This window comes from Cucurbita moschata, unplaced genomic scaffold (assembly GCF_002738365.1).
Source record: "Cucurbita moschata cultivar Rifu unplaced genomic scaffold, Cmos_1.0 Cmo_Scf00003, whole genome shotgun sequence".
Taxonomy (NCBI): Eukaryota; Viridiplantae; Streptophyta; class Magnoliopsida; order Cucurbitales; family Cucurbitaceae; genus Cucurbita; species Cucurbita moschata.
In genome coordinates, this window is record NW_019268519.1 from 3,660,881 (window position 1) to 3,679,061 (window position 18,181).

General features: G+C 40.5%; 4 protein-coding genes and 1 long non-coding RNA gene across 10 annotated transcripts; 2 read left to right on the top strand and 3 right to left on the bottom strand.

Moving 5' to 3' along the window:
- Positions 1–293: 293 nt before the first annotated feature.
- On the bottom strand, positions 294–2,304 carry LOC111433987. Its single transcript, XM_023071276.1, has one exon. It carries the CDS (start codon positions 1,039–1,041, stop codon positions 580–582), a length of 462 nt encoding a protein of 153 aa, XP_022927044.1. The 5' UTR covers positions 1,042–2,304; the 3' UTR covers positions 294–579.
- Positions 2,305–2,878: 574 nt separating this feature from the next.
- On the bottom strand, positions 2,879–7,636 carry LOC111441053 (methylthioribose-1-phosphate isomerase). Its single transcript, XM_023077952.1, has 10 exons — positions 7,495–7,636; positions 7,260–7,373; positions 7,119–7,174; positions 4,991–5,149; positions 4,806–4,905; positions 4,531–4,673; positions 4,312–4,417; positions 3,606–3,744; positions 3,249–3,517; positions 2,879–3,172 (listed from the first exon to the last, which is right to left on the bottom strand). The coding sequence occupies exons 2-10, from the start codon at positions 7,353–7,355 to the stop codon at positions 3,083–3,085; spliced, it is 1,158 nt and encodes a 385-aa protein (XP_022933720.1). The 5' UTR covers positions 7,356–7,373; positions 7,495–7,636; the 3' UTR covers positions 2,879–3,082.
- Positions 7,637–9,144: 1,508 nt separating this feature from the next.
- LOC111435855 lies at positions 9,145–14,040 on the top strand. Of its 3 annotated transcripts, XM_023073416.1 has the most exons (14): positions 9,145–9,741; positions 10,381–10,536; positions 10,635–10,847; positions 10,930–11,019; positions 11,102–11,215; positions 11,294–11,563; positions 11,637–11,866; positions 11,913–12,052; positions 12,303–12,403; positions 12,500–12,670; positions 12,867–12,941; positions 13,080–13,181; positions 13,283–13,627; positions 13,832–14,040. In XM_023073416.1, exons 1-13 carry the CDS (start codon positions 9,352–9,354, stop codon positions 13,625–13,627), a joined length of 2,397 nt encoding a protein of 798 aa, XP_022929184.1. In that variant the 5' UTR covers positions 9,145–9,351; the 3' UTR covers positions 13,832–14,040. The 3 variants fall into 3 exon arrangements, with proteins under 3 accessions (XP_022929184.1, XP_022929192.1, XP_022929201.1); XM_023073424.1 differs by having other exon boundaries at positions 9,147–9,741; positions 11,637–11,799; positions 11,975–12,052; positions 13,283–13,860; XM_023073433.1 differs by having other exon boundaries at positions 9,611–9,741; positions 10,394–10,536; positions 13,283–13,860.
- LOC111435905 lies at positions 13,791–16,550 on the bottom strand. Of its 4 annotated transcripts, none has more exons than XR_002709150.1 (6): positions 16,442–16,550; positions 16,282–16,345; positions 16,090–16,200; positions 15,210–15,369; positions 14,792–14,905; positions 13,791–13,881 (listed from the first exon to the last, which is right to left on the bottom strand). It is a non-coding gene; the product is annotated as an uncharacterized LOC111435905 (long non-coding RNA). The 4 variants fall into 4 exon arrangements; XR_002709147.1 differs by having other exon boundaries at positions 14,792–14,908; XR_002709149.1 differs by having other exon boundaries at positions 14,792–14,921.
- On the top strand, positions 13,834–17,291 carry LOC111435891. The gene is made up of 6 exons (XM_023073489.1): positions 13,834–13,906; positions 15,354–15,823; positions 15,915–15,987; positions 16,067–16,608; positions 16,724–16,892; positions 17,076–17,291. Exons 2-6 carry the CDS (start codon positions 15,818–15,820, stop codon positions 17,093–17,095), a joined length of 810 nt encoding a protein of 269 aa, XP_022929257.1. The 5' UTR covers positions 13,834–13,906; positions 15,354–15,817; the 3' UTR covers positions 17,096–17,291.
- Positions 17,292–18,181: the final 890 nt, after the last annotated feature.

The following is an 18,181-nucleotide window of genomic DNA, read 5'->3' on the forward strand; positions in this document are numbered from 1 at the left end:
TTTTTAGTTTGATAGAACGACAAATTGAACGGGTCATAATTCGGGAAACAGAAATAGTGTTATTTTTTTTTTGCACGAGAACGTCACTACTATGAAGAGTGGAGGGGTAAGTTCTCGATGAAATAGGCTTACTAACCGAAGGATTGAAGGCAGCTTTGTTATCGAGACTACTATAGTTACAACGATATGAATAAAATTGAGACAAAACATAGAACACGTAGAGACTATGGTAACAGAGCTTTGTCGCTCAGACAATGGTTACAGCACAGAGCTCAGACGACCGCCATTGCAAATATTCTTCAAATCTTTCCAATATTTCCATTAAATTTTCAATCTACATTTCGATTTATTTCACTTCCAACTTTCAAGCAAACATAAATGCTCTGTTCTATCACAATTTCCCATTTACATTACATCAATGACGAACTTGACGAACAAGAACGCTAGAAAATGGTCAGTTTTTTCCCTCTAATTTTCAAACCCATTTCGTTAAATGGCTTAAAAATCGTCGGAGAACTCTAACTGAACCCACCCACTAAAGCAAGTTAGTCGCTTGAAAACACTACTCTGCTTTTTGATTTAGCTAGACAAGGAAGGGAAGCAACTACCGGATCGTTGGAGTCTAGCTGAATCGCCGATGACGACGATCGGTTCTAGTTTGATTATGCCACTGGAATTTGACCGGAGAACTCTCGGAGAATCCAAGCTCCGTCGTAGCACCCGCCCCATGGCGGAGATGGGGTGCTCTGTTTCATCCAGAGGGTTGGACGATCTGAACTCCCGACAGAAACTCGCGTGTTGGGCTAACGCTTCTTCGGTGGAAATAAGCGTTCCCGATCTCACAACTTCGTCTTTCACCGCCTCGATGCAGAGCCCACAGATCCACCGGCCATGGAAGCGGTCGCGAACTCGCGAAATGTAAGCAGGGGTGCAATCCTCTGTAAATCCACAGGAATAGCATTTCACACATTCGACCTCCGCCGTCACCACCGCCGCCGCCGCCTGAGAGTTGGAGTTTGGTAATGCCATCGCCAGTAACATGACAACGAAGTCTTATCTGCTTCCTGTGTTCTGTTTTGGAAAAGGAAGAGAAAACCAGAGGACAACCAAAATAAAGATTTATCATTTATTGACAATTGAAGCGTTGCCGCTTTCCCATTTGTAGTAAATGCATTGCTATAATAAGCAGTCAAAATAATGGGTAATTATAATTTTCGAGACTAAAAAACTCGGAGATTTTAAGGTATTTGAAAAAACAACATAAAACAAAGAAACCCCATCTGTAAAAACAGGGGTTTTCCTCTTGTTCTTCTTCTGAACTGATTCAGATCAGATAAGACTCTGTTTCTAAGCTCGTGAGTCCCAACAACGTTTGGATTCCGGAACGTTTTTAGATACAAGATTGTTACATTATTATCATCAAAAACTGTTTGGTTCTGTCTTTCAAACCCGATTACGAAGTGGGGGGTGGGCTGAAGTTTTTTTTCATTTGGGCATTAGAAAACGACATGGGATTTCAAAGAAACAGAGAGCCATATTGCCATGTGCAAAGCCATGCTATCATCTTGTGATGCGACACGCAACAAAAACAGAGCCATAGCGTCCGATTGGGAGCTGCTGTCGTCTGTGTCTGTCGACTTCCTCGATGGTCGGGGGCCACATGTCGTATCTTCCCATGTTTTTTTAAAAAGGGAATCTTCTTTGGTGTTGGAATCGATGGAAGGTTACAAAATGGATGTGCATGGCGGTCTGGTTTTTTCTTTTCAAGTCTTTGAGACAGACAGCCATATACATCTCTAAAAGCTTCCTGCTCTGCACCACAAACAGTTTTGTTCTGTTTTGGCCCTTTGTTTGGTTTTTATGATTAAGACTAAAGATATTTTTCACTTTTCATTGTAGGCTAAGCATAACTGATCTTTCTTATCCTGTCCCTTCGTTGAAAATTACACAGCAAAAGGAAAGGAAGAAGAAAAAAAAACATGGAAAGTGTTGAATGACCTGAGATATTGGAAGAGGAACTATGGTCGGGTGATGATTCTCTTGTACCTCGGTAGATGGTCAGAGTGTAATCGGGTTGTTTTGGATGAGTTCTTACATTTACCGAAACTGATCATCAGAATGAAACTGACAATATCAATCAAGACTAAATGAATATGATCTACTTTACTGACAAGTATAGTTCAAGTCAACCATTGATCCTATATGCTAAAACGAGTTATCATTCTTCTACAACGTTATTGCTAGTTTCTGACAGACTCAAGCCTACCGCTAGCAGATACTATCCTCTTTGGGTTTTCCCTTCTGGAGTTCCCCTCAAGGTTTTAAACCATGTCTATTGTGAGATCCCACATCGATTGGAGAAGAGAAGAAGCATTCCTCATAAGGGGGTGGAAACCTCTCTCTAGTAGACAAGTTTTAAAACCGTGAAACTGACGACGATACGTAATGAGCCAAAGCGGACAATATCTACTAGGGTGGGCTTGAGTAGTTACAAATGGTATCAAAGCTAGACACCGAGAGATGTGCCAACGAGAACGCTGAGCCTCCAAGGTTGATGGATTGTTAGATCCCACATCAGTTGGAGAGAGGAATAAAACATTTCTTATAAGGGTGTGGAAACCTCTCCCTAATAGACGCGTTTTAAACTGTGAGGCTGACAACGATACGTAACGGGTCAAAGCGGACAATATTTTCTAACAGTGGTCATGGGATCTTACACCAAAATTAGCAAAGCTATACAATTTTGTTGATGGATTCATCACTATTTTCTTAAGTGATTTTACCAATAAGAACATGATTCATCAGTTTCCCAGTTTTAAAACGCACGTACAAAGAACAAAGAAGAAGTAGAACTCGAGTGAGAATTGCAGTTGGCATATTGACTCCAAAAGTTCTCTTCAATTATGTAAAAAAAACAAGAAAACTAGAAACCAAGCCAGAGTATCAAGCAAGTGATATATGTATATATGCTCTGTTATTAGAACTTCAGAAACAGAGCCATTAATAGCCAGACATTTGATCTATGGCGTTCTTGTATCTATTGATTCTGATGAACAAGAACATTTATTTCATCAAGAACATTCTAGTGTACCTGCGCAAGAGTGCCTGCTGCAATCTTTTGAACAAACTCCTTTACGTTGAAATCTTCAGAACCCACCTTCGTGATGACACCCTGCAACAATAAAACATGTCAACCAAAGTTGGATGATTTCAAGTTTTCTAAACAGGAAACTGCTTGAAAAAATGACCTTTTCTGTAATGATTCCCGAGATCAGATGAGCAGGAGTAACATCAAAAGCGGGGTTCCAGACATCGATGCCAGAAGCAGCAACTTGCTCGCCGAGCCCTCCACGGGCATTCAACAACTCTTTGGGGGACCTTTCCTCGATAACGATTTCTTCGCCAGATGAAAGGGATAAGTCTATGGAAGTCAATGGTGCAGCCACAAAGAATGGAATGTTGTGGTGCATTGCACACAATGCAAGGCTATAGGTTCCAATCTTATTAGCAGTGTCACCTGCAATTCATTGAATAGAACTTTCAGACACTCTTCCTCGACAAACAGATGCTGTGACACGTACATAAATGAAGGAACGCCTAAATACCGTTTGCGGCTACGCGATCGGCCCCAACTACAACAGCATTCACCCTTCCAGATTTCATCAAGGCTGCTGCAGCCGAATCTGCTATCAGGGTAGAAGGTATCTTTTCATGGACCAACTCATAGGCCGTCAGTCGAGATCCCTACAATAATAGGCAAAAGTTAAGGCATAAATAGTATGCGTAGAGAGGCATATCCACAATAGTCCACAAATCCGAATAGAGATGGTCGAGTATAACAGCCCTAGTCCACCGTTAGCTGTCCGCTTTGGCTCGTTACGTATCACCGTCAGCCTCACAGTTTTAAAACGTGTCTACTAAGGAGAGGTTTCCACAACCTTTTAAGGAATGCTTCATTCCCCTCTCCAACCAATGTGGGATCTCACACTCCATCCCCCTTGGAGGCCCAACGTTCTCGCTGGCACACCGCCCGATGTCTAGTTCTGATACCATATGTAACCACCCAAGCCCATCTAGCTAATATTTTTCACTTTGGCCGGATACGTATCGCCGTCAGCCTCACGGTTTTAAAACTTATCTGCTAGGGAGAGGTTTCCATACCCTTACAAGGAATGTTTCGTTCCCCTCTCCAACCGATGTGAGATCTCACATCGAAAGACGGTCGAAGTTACCCAAATCAGGAAAATTACCATAATAAGTTTGAAAAGAAAACATCTAGTTAATACAAATACCACCAAACTAGACACTCACTTGATTGAAGGGTCGTGTTTCGGTACAGTATGTCCTTTCTAACACATCAGCGGAGTGAAGAGCACGGATTACACCCAGGGCAGTACCATATCCAGCCGTTGCTAGACTGAAACGTGAAAACTATCAGCAATAGCTAGTCCGGAGGAATTTCATAGCAAGGGTGCATTAAGCGTTAAAAGGAGAACGATAAAAAGTGTGTGAAGGAGCTAGAATTTATGCCTGCCCGTGTTGCAATGCGTTAGAACGGAAAGTTTTGCCAATGATTTTTGTTGATCACGGATATACGTTGCTCCATACGACCCAATGGCTTTATTTGAAGCAACGTCGTCCTCCAGCATCGCTTCAGCAGCCTCAATATATGCCTATTCAACCAGTTTTCAATATATTCAAAAGAGCTTACAAATAAGATATCCTTCAAGTTTCAGCATAACCAAGCATAGAACTAACAATTAACAACTCAAACTGAACAGCCAAATGAATCCCCAAATTCATACTTGAAAGACACTCTTGGCATCAGGAGAAATAGCGACGGCCCGAGATACAATTTCTTTAAGTTTTATAGCAGCGTCCCCAAGATTAACCGCAGTTGGCCGACTACAAATTCAGAAAAAACACGTAAGCTACTGTTCAAAAGCCAATAGGAATCGAGAAAAAAATACTGATAATGAATCGAGAAAACCTGGAGACTAAGTAGTCCAATTTCTCCGCAATGAACGAAGCTGCGTCGTTGGGACTCCCATTAAAAGCGTCCAAGTTGTACACTTCTGCTGCCAAAGCAAGGGCTGCTGCAATAGCTATGGCAGGCGCCCCGCGTACTACCATATCCCTTATGGCATGCCTGACATACAGATTTTTTAGAATATCACCAAATATGCTGATAACAACCAATGCTGAAAGATGCTTGGAATTCAACAAGTTAGATTTTTATGCTGTGACGAGTAATATCATGATAGACGTTGAAGACATTGGTTTTATAGACAGAAAGGATGTAATTTCTGGAAGAGTACTGACAGATATTGTCTTCTTTGGACTTTTCCTTTCAGACTTTCTCTCAAGGTTTGTAAAATACGTTTGCTAGGGAGAGGTTTCCACACCCTTATAAAGAATGCTTTGTTCTCCTCTCTAACCGATGTGGGATCTCAAAATTCACCCCCCTTTAGGGCCCAGCGTCCTGGTTGGCACTCGTTTCCCTCTCCGATCAATGTGGGATCTCACAACTCACCCCCCTTCGACGCCCAGTGTCCTCGATGACACTCACTCCTCTCTCCAATCGATGTGGGATCTCACAATCCACCCCCTTCGAGGCCCAGCATCCTCGCTGGCACACCGCCCGATGTCTGGCTCTAATACCATTTATAACAACCCAAGCTCTCACCGCTAGCAGATATTATCCTCTTTGGGTTTTCCCTTTTGGGCTTCCCCTCAAAGTTTTTAAAGCGCATGTGCTAGGGAGAGGTTTTCACACCCTTCTAAAGAATGCTTCGTTCCCCTCTCCAACCGATGTGGAATCTCACAATCCACCCCCTTTCAGAACCCAGTGTCCTCAATAGCACTCGTTTCCCTCTCCAATCAATGTGGGATCTCACAACTCACCCCCCTTCGGCGCCCAGTGTCCTCGATGACACTCACTCCTCTCTCCAATCGATGTGGGATCTCACAATCCACCCCCTTCGAGGCCCAGCATCCTCGCTGGCACACCGCCCGATGTCTGGCTCTAATACCATTTATAAACCCCCTTCGAGGCCCAGCATCCTCGCTGGCACACCGCCCGATGTCTGGCTCTAATACCATTTATAACAACCCAAGCTCTCACCGCTAGCAGATATTATCCTCTTTGGGTTTTCCCTTTTGGGCTTCCCCTCAAAGTTTTTAAAGCGCATGTGCTAGGGAGAGGTTTTCACACCCTTCTAAAGAATGCTTCGTTCCCCTCTCCAACCGATGTGGAATCTCACAATCCACCCCCTTTCAGAACCCAGTGTCCTCAATAGCACTCGTTTCCCTCTCCAATCAATGTGGGATCTCACAACTCACCCCCCTTCGGCGCCCAGTGTCCTCGATGACACTCACTCCTCTCTCCAATCGATGTGGGATCTCACAATCCACCCCCTTCGAGGCCCAGCATCCTCGCTGGCACACCGCCCGATGTCTGGCTCTAATACCATTTATAACAACCCAAGCTCTCACCGCTAGCAGATATTATCCTCTTTGGGTTTTCCCTTTTGGGCTTCCCCTCAAAGTTTTTAAAGCGCATGTGCTAGGGAGAGGTTTTCACACCCTTCTAAAGAATGCTTCGTTCCCCTCTCCAACCGATGTGGAATCTCACAATTCACCCCCTTTCAGAACTCAGTGTCCTCAATAGCACTCGTTTCCCTCTCCAGTCAATGTAGAATCTCACAATCCACCCATCTCACAACTAAAGTCATCAACAAAATTTACTAGATACGCTTGTTTCAACAATCAGATGTCTCACATCAAAGAAACATACAAGGAGTTCAACCTTTTCTTAACAATGGGGCGCGCTCAAACGAGCTTACGTGCATGTATGCCTATAGGAATCTACAAGACCATCATTCAATCCTACAGTTATATAGTTCTTATAAATCCATATACTAGGAGTTCAACCCATGATCCCAAAAACACACAGCTAATGGAAGTTCAGGTTTAGCAGTTCATATTCATGGCATTGAACAAATCTTAAAAGTTCAAAAAGAACATGATCTTAAAACAAAAACGGTTCAAAAGAGCATAAGGGATAGGAAAAAACACTATGAACAAGAGCAGATTAGACAAAGATTGCAAGAAATTACCATCCATCTTTTGAATCCTTGATGTCCAGGTAACGAGTTTCCAAAGGAAGCTTCCTCTGTTCAAAACCAACCACTGTCAATTAAAGAGTCCTAATTCCATGCTTGAAGGAAAGTGCTGAACAAAAAGCCAATGAACACTACCTGATCGAGCAGCCGCAAGGATCCACGTTTGTAACAGATGGATTGGAGAGAATTTTCCGCTCCGATTTCACCGCCATTGTTCGGATCGCAAGCCATTATGGTTACCGGTGAAATCTGCAAAATCGAAGAAGAAAAACCCAAATAACAAAACTATTCAAAAGGGGAATTCAATGTTTCGTTTAATGGACTGCTTCAGAATTGAAAAGGCATGGAAAATGAAGGGGAAGGAACCGACCCGAATATGATACGACAGAAAAGAGGCGGCGAATGAATGGTTTCAATACTTCCAAGTGACACTGGAGACCCATTTTCTTATTCGATTAGGGAAAAGATTGGGAAAGAATCACGGGGTCCAATTTGTCTAGAAGGGATGAATCGAAAATATGACTGTAATCGAGTTGAATGGCCGACCCCTTGAACAAGAAAAGGCAAAATTGGATTAAATCTTTGATCATTGGAATTTTTGGGCAGTCTATGTATATGTTAGAAAATAATGAATAATAGTTTTATTTGTTCTTTCTTACAAAAAAAAAAAATATTATTTTTTTTCAGTGTCGTTCATATAATATTTTCGCAACACAACCACAATATTGAGCTGAGTTGTTATAACATATAAAAGCTCAAGCACACCGTTGGCAAATATTGTCCATTTTGGTCCGCTACGAATCAATGTCAGCCTCACAGTTTAAAAATGTGTTTGCTAGAGAGATGTTTCATATCGATTGGAGAAGAAAACAAAGCGTGTGGAAATCTATCCCCGCCAAATGCGTTTTAAAACCTCAAGGAAACGTCCTCATGAAATAACCTAAAAAGGACAATATCTTCTAGTGGTGGGTTATTAAATGTTTCATCGTTAATTAAGCTGCAATTTTCATGCACCGGTGCACGAGGTCTAACCATACGTATTTAAAAAATAAATAAATAAATAAACAATAAGTTTGACAGAAAAAAAAAACATTTTCGACATTCCAATTGTGCCTATTTATATTTAAAAAAAAATTAATCATCTAATTCTTAAATACATATCTATTTAATTTTTAAATTTTTTTAGAAACGTGTAAACTTTTAATTTTATTACAATATGTCTTCGAATAATTTAAGGTTATAATATATATATATATATTTATTTATTTATTGTGTCCCACAAAAAAAAGGCAACAAATAATTATTCTCTCACATCCTCTTTATGTGTTTTTTCTTTTCAAGATGAAAACCAATTATTCTCTTAAAATCCATATCAATCAACTTACAATGAAATTAATAAAAAGTTGTAGGAATTTAAACATTAAAGTTGAAAGATTTTTTTATGCAATTTGAGCCCTTTAAACCGTCGGTAGCTAAAGAAAAGTCAACAAGCTAAGGTTAGTTGACTTTTTTAGGAACAAGCTTCACACGTGCTGATATGGGGTGAGATAAATCACGAGCTTATGTTAGGAGAGACTTGGATTGACACTATGGCGAGCCACATGGCTGGTAGACTCCATGTTGAGCATGGGTCGCACGTTTAAAGGGTTGAATAGGCATAGAGTTCATGGGCGAGTGGGGCATTGAGTCGTTTGCTTGGATGAGCTAATAACACGTGAGGTTAGAGCATTGACGTTTGGACCGCCCATAGATGTGCTTCGGCTAAAGCTCGACATTAGGTGATTAGCGTCTATGAATGAGTTGGAGGATTGTAAATGGTATAAATAGATCAACCTAAGAAACTTCACAAATTTAATTAGTATAATTATAAATTTGAATACGCGTAAAATAATTTTTTTTTTTTTTTAATAGAATCTAAGAGATGATATAAATTAATATGGTATGCTATCTTTAATATTTATTATGAGGACAGAACAAAAGGCCACATTGAGTCGATCGTCGAGTATAAATACAAGTTTGATAAAGAAAGAGAGAAGTTTCCAGCGTTGCCTCCACCTCATGACAGTGATACAATTTTGTGTTACTGTCATGAAATCTTCGTGAGATGGAAAAACTCGATTCCTTCACCGTTAATCCCAATTCACAGAGCTAGAAATTTCAATCAACCACAGAGGAAAACGAGTCGAATCGATTCCCTTTTTCAATTCCTTCTTGTTTCTGTCTTGTAATGGCGGAAGATTTCGCCAAAGCTGTCGACGATGGCCTCCGTCTATCCAAAAGACTGTACTTCGGTAAAGACCGTGCCGTTGCGCCTCCGCGGTCGCTCCCCACGATGGATAGGATGGGCCATTCATTGCTTCCTACGGCTCCCATGGTTTATGCTGTAATTGATAATCCTGCCATCGTCGATAATCCCGATGTTCCGAGTTATCAGCCCCACGTCCATGGCCGCTGCGACCCACCGGCGCTGATTCCGCTTCAGATGAACGGGATTGAGCTCGAGGTTGATTGCTATTTGGATACAGCGATTATTCGGATCACTGGATCTTGGAGGGTTCACTGCGTTATGGGTAGTCGGAGCTGTGATTGCCGGATTGCGATTCCGATGGGGGAACAGGTATTTCTCTGGGTTTTTGTCTCTGGAATTGATTATGAATTTGTTGAGGATTGTTGGGAGGGAGTCCCACTTGACTAATTTAGGGAATAATCATGGGTTTATATATAAGGAATACATTTATGTTGGTACGAGGCCTTTTGGGGAAACCCATAGCAAAGCCGTGAGAGCTTATGCTCAAAGTGGACAATATCATACCATTACGGAGAGTTTTGATTCCTAATATGCTATCAGAGCCATGCCCTAAACGTAGCCATGTCAATAGAATCCTCAAATGTCGAACAAAAGAATTGTGAGCCTCGATGTGTAGTCAAAAGTGCCTAAAGTGTCGAACAAATGGTGTACTTTGTTCGAGGGGTCCAGAGAAGGAGTCAAGCCTCGATTAAGGGGAGGCTGTTCGAGGTCTCTATAGACCTCAAGGGAGGCTCTATGTTGTACTTTGTTCGAGAGGAGGAAGCCCAAAGTAAAGCCACGAGAGCTTATGCTCAAAGTGGACAATATCATACCATTGTGGAGAGTTGTGATTCCTAAGAGGGGCTTGCTCGATTGGTTCGATTGTTCTTGTTTTTTCGTAGAAGATAAGGTTGTTTCATAGCTTGTCTGGTACTGAATTCTCAGGGAATTATATCATTTGGCTAACAGGGTTCAGTTCTAGGTTGTGAGGTGGATGCTCCTAGAAAATCATATCGCACTTCACTTATTACACTTGAAGACATACCTAAAAATGTCGCAGAAAAGCCAGAACGAGTAGAGGGAGGTATCTTGATTTCTAATATCTATACCCTTACAATACCACAGGTGATTAATGGAGCCTCTGAGTACTCATCTTGTCTGTAAGTTCTTCTGATTCTTATTGTTTGAACACATGGAGGTCTGTTTTCTTGTTCTTTTTCAAGATTGATGGGGGCACCACTTTGTCTATTACCATGAGGTGGTCTCAGAAACTATCATACAGAGAAGGTAATCTCACATTGGATGTTCCATTTACTTTTCCTGAGTATGTCATCCCTGCGGGAAAGAAGATGTCGAAGAAGGAGAAGATAGCGTTAAATGTGAATGTCCGTTCGGCAGCTGAGGTTTTGTGTAGGACGACGAGTCATCCTTTAAAGGTCTGTGTTTTCATGTTGAGTATTTGATGTTTTTGGTTGTTGTTCTAGTTTGTGATGTTGTTTTGATAATGGGTGGAATCAGGAATCGATGAGAAAACCCGGGAAACTGAGCTTTATATACGAATCGGAGGTTCTTGCATGGTCGAAAGAAGATTTTAGCTTCATGTATAGTGTATGTTTCAGAGAGATTTGATCATACTTGAGAAGAATCTGCATTCAAATGTTTTGAAACTTGTTCGTCTTTTGTGTTTTAGGTTTGTTCGAGTGAGATATCTGGTGGGATTCTCCTACAATCTCCTCCGATGGATGATGTTGATCAAAGAGATATGTTCTGTATGTACTTATATCCAGGAAAGGAACATGGGAAGGTACAATGGGTTTCTTCTTAGTCTATTATCATTCCCGAGAACGTATCGAATAGCTTCTCATCTTAACGAGTTCAACAGGTGTTCAAGAAGAAGATAGTATTTGTTGTTGATATAAGTGGGAGTATGCAAGGCAAGGCACTTAATGATGTGAAAAATGTGCTATCCACAGCCTTAAGTAAGCTTCATCCAGAAGATATGTTTAACATTATTGCTTTCAATGACGAAGTTCGTCGATACTCAGCGTCGATGGAGATGGCCACCGAGGATGCTGTGGAAAGGGCGTCTCAGTGGATAAATATGAACTTTATAGCAGGGGGCGGCACTGATATCCTACTTCCATTGACAATGGTCTCCAATCTTACTTCTTTTTCATCTCGATATTCTTCTTAATTAACATGACGCTCGTTTTCTTATGATCCAGGCCACCGAGATGCTTAATGATGGGGGTAGTGATGGTTCAGTTCCTATCATCTTTCTTGTCACTGATGGGGCTGTTGAAAATGAGAGACATATTTGTGATGTGATGAGAAAAAATCTAACTGGAAAGCAATCCGTTTATCCACGTATATATACTTTCGGTATAGGTATGTTTCTAGAACTGGAAGGATTGGCTAGGTGCCCGAAAATTTCTTCGAGCTTTGAACGTTCTATGCTTCAATGTATTTCTTCTTTCCTTCGAGCTTCAATGTGTTTCTAGAACTCGTGGGTATCTACGTTTTTTCCGAATATTTCAAACATGTTTGTGTATCTATCTACCAGGTATATTCTGCAACTACTATTTTCTAAGGATGCTTGCAATGATTGGTAGGGGACATTGTGATGCTGCCTATGATTTAGGTGAGTTCTATGCTTCAATGTATTTCTTCTTTCCTTTATGTGGGTACCTTCTAATAAATGTTCGATCTATGTTCGAAATCTATATGCGTTCTAATAACTGTTTGATACAAATTCAAAACACGGTTTTGAATTATCTCTTATATTGACCGTGTAGAATCGTTGCTCGCATTGTTCCGACCTCTAATCTCAGTTTGCTTTCCCACTTTGTTCAACTCAGACTCGATACTTCTATAACTATTTTGTTTTTCAGATTCGGTTGAACCCCGAATGCGCAGGTTGTACAAAAGAGCTATTTCTACCATTTTTGTAAATATAGCTGTTGACGCATTCGACGATCTAGACGAAGTCAAGGTATTCACGTTCATCGTCTCATACATTAGGCCATGAATTTTCCTGCAGCAGGAAGTCAACACTTGTTCGTTTTCTAATTCGAAGCTTTTGTTTTAGGTTTATCCTTCCTTTATTCCAGACCTTTCTTCGGAAAGTCTACTGACTGTATCTGGCAGATACTGTGGAAATTTTCCTGAGACTGTTAAGGCAAAAGGCCTATTAGCCAATTTGGATAATATTGTCTTAGACTTGAAGGTACATCAGGCAAAGGATATACCTCTTGACAAGGTAGTGATCTTCATATATGGTCAAACCTATCTGGATTTCTCATTATCTTGGGTTGTAGAAATTGTCGGGTCGTTATGTTACATTCTTGATGTTCGTATTTCTAGAAACGTAAGATTTGGATACTAAATGTAACAGAAAAAATTGTATTAATTTTTAAAAACTAAATAACTCATTCTTACAATTTCTTCTTTTTCAGCTATTTATCAAGGATCAGATTGAACTACTCACAGCTGAAGCCTGGCTTTCAGAAAATAAACAACTGGTGGAAATGGTTTGTGATTTTTACCTTGTTCCCGTATCGACCGACTTCTGCTTGTTTCCATTTTCTTAGCCCTGCAAGTGATTTTGAGTTAGAAATTCGAAATGATAGAAATGATGATATCCGTTCCTTCATTCGTACCTTCTATAGGTAAAAAAGATGAGCACAAAATCGGGTGTAATGAGCGAATATACTCAAATGTTCATATTTCAGAGTACAAACAAAGTCGGTGAAACAATCAAAGTGCAACAGGTGAGTGTAGCTTTCCACCTCCATGACCTCAAATTTAAGCTGGCTGCAGGTACTTGGTTGTTAGTTACTCAGTTACCTATTATAATAACTTACTTGCACAGATGAAGAAGAATGCTTATGAGAAAATGGAAGCACCCAGAAGTGACAAAATGATGCTGTTACCATTTGGTGGGGTTGGCTTTGGAAACTTGGAAGCAACTTCTGAAAACACTCCTCATGGAGTTGGAGAACGAAAGCCTGAGGCTGCGGAAATAATTGTCAAAGCAGCTTCTAATTGTTGTGGCAATTTGTGTAGTTTCTGCTGTTGCCCCTGCTGCATCCAAGTCTGCCTCAAAATTAACAATCAATGCGCGATCGTGTTGACACAACTCTGCACTGCTCTCGCCTGCTTCGGATGTTTCGACTGTTGTTTAGAGATGTGCTGTGACAATCGGAGTGTCTCATAGGTACACCTGATACAAAATATATACAAAGTATAGCTGCATAAACAACGTTTCAACGAATTATGTGTTGTGTGTTGTGTATTGTGTATTAAGAACCCAAAGTTCAAGAATAGGATTAGAACAGTCATTATACAATCTGATCAGAAGTACTCATAATTGTGTGATATTGTCGCTTCTGAGGTTTAAGCTCTTTTCATTTCTGATTAGCTAATAATGCCCATGACGACGTTATGGCCCCATGTTGAAGTTATTGCTGCCTGCAAATGGCACAAGCTGAGTAAGGTACACAAGCATTCTAGAATTCTATACATACAAGAGTCGGTTTTTTATTTAATAAGTATCCGTTTATAGTTTCGTATCTATGATGGTATTGCCAAATTATTCATAAATAGCCAAAAGAACGAGACATTCAAATATGTTACCGTTTATGCGTTGTATATATTTGTAATAGTTCAAGCCCACCGCTAGCAGATATTGTCATCGTCAAAATTTTTAAAATGCATCGAATAAGAAGAGACTTCCACACTCTTATAAAGAATGTTTCGTTCCTCTTTCCAACTGAGGGATTTCACAATCCACCCCTTTTGGGACCCAGTGTCCTCGTTGGCACTTGTTCCCTCCTCCAATTGATGTGGGACCCCCCAATCCACCCCTTTCGAGGTCCAGCGTCCTTGTTGACATACTGCCTCGTGTCGACCTCCCTTTGGGCGGTGTTTGGCTTTGATACCATTTGTAACGGCCTAACCTACTAGCAGATATTATCATCTTTAGACTTTCTCTCTCGGGCTTCCCCTCGCATCTGCCAAGGAGAGGTTTCCCCACCCTTATAAAGAATGTTTCGTTCTCTTCCCCAATCGACGTGGGATGTCACAATACTTCTTCAAGATTTACGTATAATAAAAAATCAAACGAAATGTAAACGTAAATGGACATGAATAGTCATCTCCTCACCCTTATAAAGAATGTTTCGTTCTCTTCCCCAACCGACGTGAGATCTCACAATACTTCTTCAAGATTTACGTATAATAAAAAACCAAACGAAATGTAATCGTAAATGGACATGAATAGTCTTGAAATCTCTTTTAAAAACATTCCTCTTTGAAAGGAGGAGTAACATCAAAGTGTAGGGTCCTCATTCAACAAGCATTATTTTTGTACAACTCTCACCTGCTCCTTCTGTAAAGCCTTATTCGATGGTCCCATATGAGCTTGCTTAAAGGGCCACCGTCCATATGATGCATGCCATGGACAGCTTCACGTGCCCAAATGGTGTCCTGCACACTTCTTTGCATGGTGACTAATCAATATATCAGAGAAATGGAGAGAAACAATTTATTAGAGAGATAAAGAGAAAAAAAGGCTGCTGATTTTGGAAGATTCTGATAAAATTGCGCAACAGGGAAGGAAATAGAAGGGGATGGTTCAAGCTGGAGTGTCTTAAAAAACAATATATTTGGTGTTAGAATCGATGCTAGTGAGATTTAGAAGGCGCCACTATTGGTTGGGTGAGTAAGAGACATTCCCACGAGAATGTGGGCTATATAATATAATATATATAACGTAATTGAAATGCCCTCAAAGCTACCTCTTTCCATTGGCCACTGGATATGTTATTTTATATTTTCGGTAGAAGAGATGTTCTTTCCTCATATCTTCCTCGTGCATGATAGCTCAGTCTCTCATGTCCTTTTCTTCATTGTCCATCTTCCTCATGCACTCGCATCAGCAGCAGCCTCCCGGATTTTCTGCATCAATTTGATAATCATAAGATACACATCGAGTAATAATGGATACAAATTTGATGGAAAAGACGAGAGATTGAATACTTATACGAGGGAAAAAGACATTGTAATAAGGAGGCCAATATGTGACAAACCCAAGAGAGAGAGAAAGAGAGTCAGCGTTTTGGAACTTGAAACAGTGGCAGCTAGTAGTTTGGTTGCGGAATTTCTCACATTTCTCTTCACTATATAAAGTGTTTTGCACTCATATTGCCTTGGTGTATGCAATCCTTGTGCCTGTTGTGGGATCCATAGCCCAAACTTAAAGGGATTGTTTTCTCTCGTGTGTATATCTCCATCGACTTGGCTCTATGTAGCCTTATTAACAAGAATTTGAACTCAAACTCGAACTAGAGCTCACAAAGAGGAAGAAGAAGAGGGTGCATCGGATAGCGAACTTGAGTTTCGACAGATGGGGGTAAGTTAATGCAAGAAAGTATTGTCTAGTTTTTGTCCTACAAGCTTGGTGCTCTACTCTTCCTGATTAACTATGACTTGTTTTTGCACAGATATTGAATTGGATGAAAGGGAAGAAGCCTAATGGCAAAAAGGGCAAAATAACAACTTCAAATTCAATCAAAGGTGAGCAAGAACTGTCATCTTCTCCTTTAGTTTTCCTTTCAATCTAGGGTGCAATAACTTAAAATTCTATCTCAAACAGATGAAACGGTTCATAAAACTCACTCAGAAGAATTCACCAGCTGGCCTCGTGTGTTGCTGGCGATCGGAACCTTTGGAGATGATAATCTGAACCAAGCACACACAAAAAGGTTTCAAGAGAATCCATCATCTCCCCTGCAACAACATCTTCAAGATCTTACACCAGAAGAATTAAGAAAACTTCACAAAGAGTTCAATCTGTTATTGGATGAACACCTTAAGCAAATGGACCCATCCTTGGCATTTGAAGTCAGCACGCATTGTTCATCAAACATATTTCCTACCAGACAATTAAGCTTCGAATCAGACATAACAAAAAATGAACCATATTCGGACGAGTTAATTGACGAGAGCGAGAGTTTCAAGCATGTCATACTCAGTAGAGGCAAAAATATGGGTATGGAAGCTAATGAGACTACACTTATTGGCAAAAGAACTTTATCTCTCCTTCTCAAGAAAATTTTCGTCTGTGGAGGCGGTATTGCACCAGCTGCAGTTGCTCCTCCTCTGAGAACCCGAACTTTGGAGTTGAAAATAGAGAAGGTAAATCAAGAACATAGATCAATCAATGCTCAAATTCTCTGATAGCTGTTCTGGTTGGATCAGCGTTGATAACTTTTTGTATTCGAATATTGATAACTGTTTCTGCAAGTAACAGATGTTGAGGACAATACTCCATAAGAAGATATACCCCCAAAGCTCCAATGTCCAAACATCATCCATGAAGAAGTACCTGAGGAAGAAAAACAAGCGAAAAGATAAAAGTGAAGACGAAAAAGATGACAAGACTGGCGATGGAATTAAATGGGTCCAGACTGATTCCGAATGTCGGTATTAACAGTATAATCAGTATCCTATGGATCAACTTTCTAGTTCCATCAACCATGCATGTTTTTTCCATCATAAACACAATATGCTAATATGCTTTTGCCATAATACTAATACACACAGAATTCTATAACTGTATTTGAGAGGCTAACCTGATTGTGTGTTTCCATTTTCGTGTGCAGATATCGTTTTAGAAATCTGAGAAGCTACCTGCCATGTGAAGAAAAGATCACAAGACATCATTTTCTTGCTTGCTTGATTGCTTGTTTGAACATTTACCTGTTGTATTTACCTAACAGTTTGGAAGAATTGAAACTGAGCTTGAATTTATCTTTTTGGAAACTACTACAGTAATATCCTTTGGAAATGCAATTGAATACCTGAAGATGTTCATGACAGTTGCAGTGTCTGTTGTATAAAATCACACAGTAAACCAAAAGGACTCCACCCAGATGAATAATTCTTTTCTAACCTTCCTTTCGAAAAGGATCAGAATTTGTTCCTAAAAGTAAAAATTGTTCCTAAAAGTAAAAAATGTTGAAATCCCAATTTTCTTACTACTAAACTTAGTCATATGTAAGATAGCCTCTGCTTTCCCCAAGATTAACAGCCTAAGCCTACTGCTAGTAAATATTGTCCGCTTTGGCCCGTTACGTATCGCTGTCAACCTCACGATTTTAAAACGCGTCTACTGGGGAGAGGTTTCCACACCCTTATAGGCAATGTTTCGTTCCCCTCTCCAACCAATGTAGGATCTCACAATCCACCTCCCTTGAGAGCCTAGCGTCCTCACTGGCACACTATCGAGTCCTGGCTCAGATACCATTTGTAACAAACCCAAGCCATCACTAGCAGATATTGTCCTCTTTGGGTTTTCCCTTCCGGGCTTCCCCTCAAGGTTTTTAACACCGGGATCTCACATCTTGGCACTGTCATTCGAGAATATTCTAAATGGCAGAAACTAAATTAGGAGCATGTATAAGTTGAAACATCGAATCGTGACAAGAGAAGCCTGCAAGAACTTAAGAAATGACTAATGTTCTTTACTTTTTAACTCACAAAAAAAAGAGAGGTAAGGTCTCTCTCTCTCTCTCTATCTCTTATCTTTTTGCAATGGCCAACATTCTTCACACCTGAACCCACAAAAAGAGAGGTAAGATCTCTCTCTCTATGTTTTTGCAGTTACCAATATTCTTTACTCTTGAACCCACAAAAAGAGAAAGGTCAGGTCTTTTTCTAAGTTTTTCCTTTTGCAATGGGTTCGTTTCTGTTTCTGTACAGCGGGGAC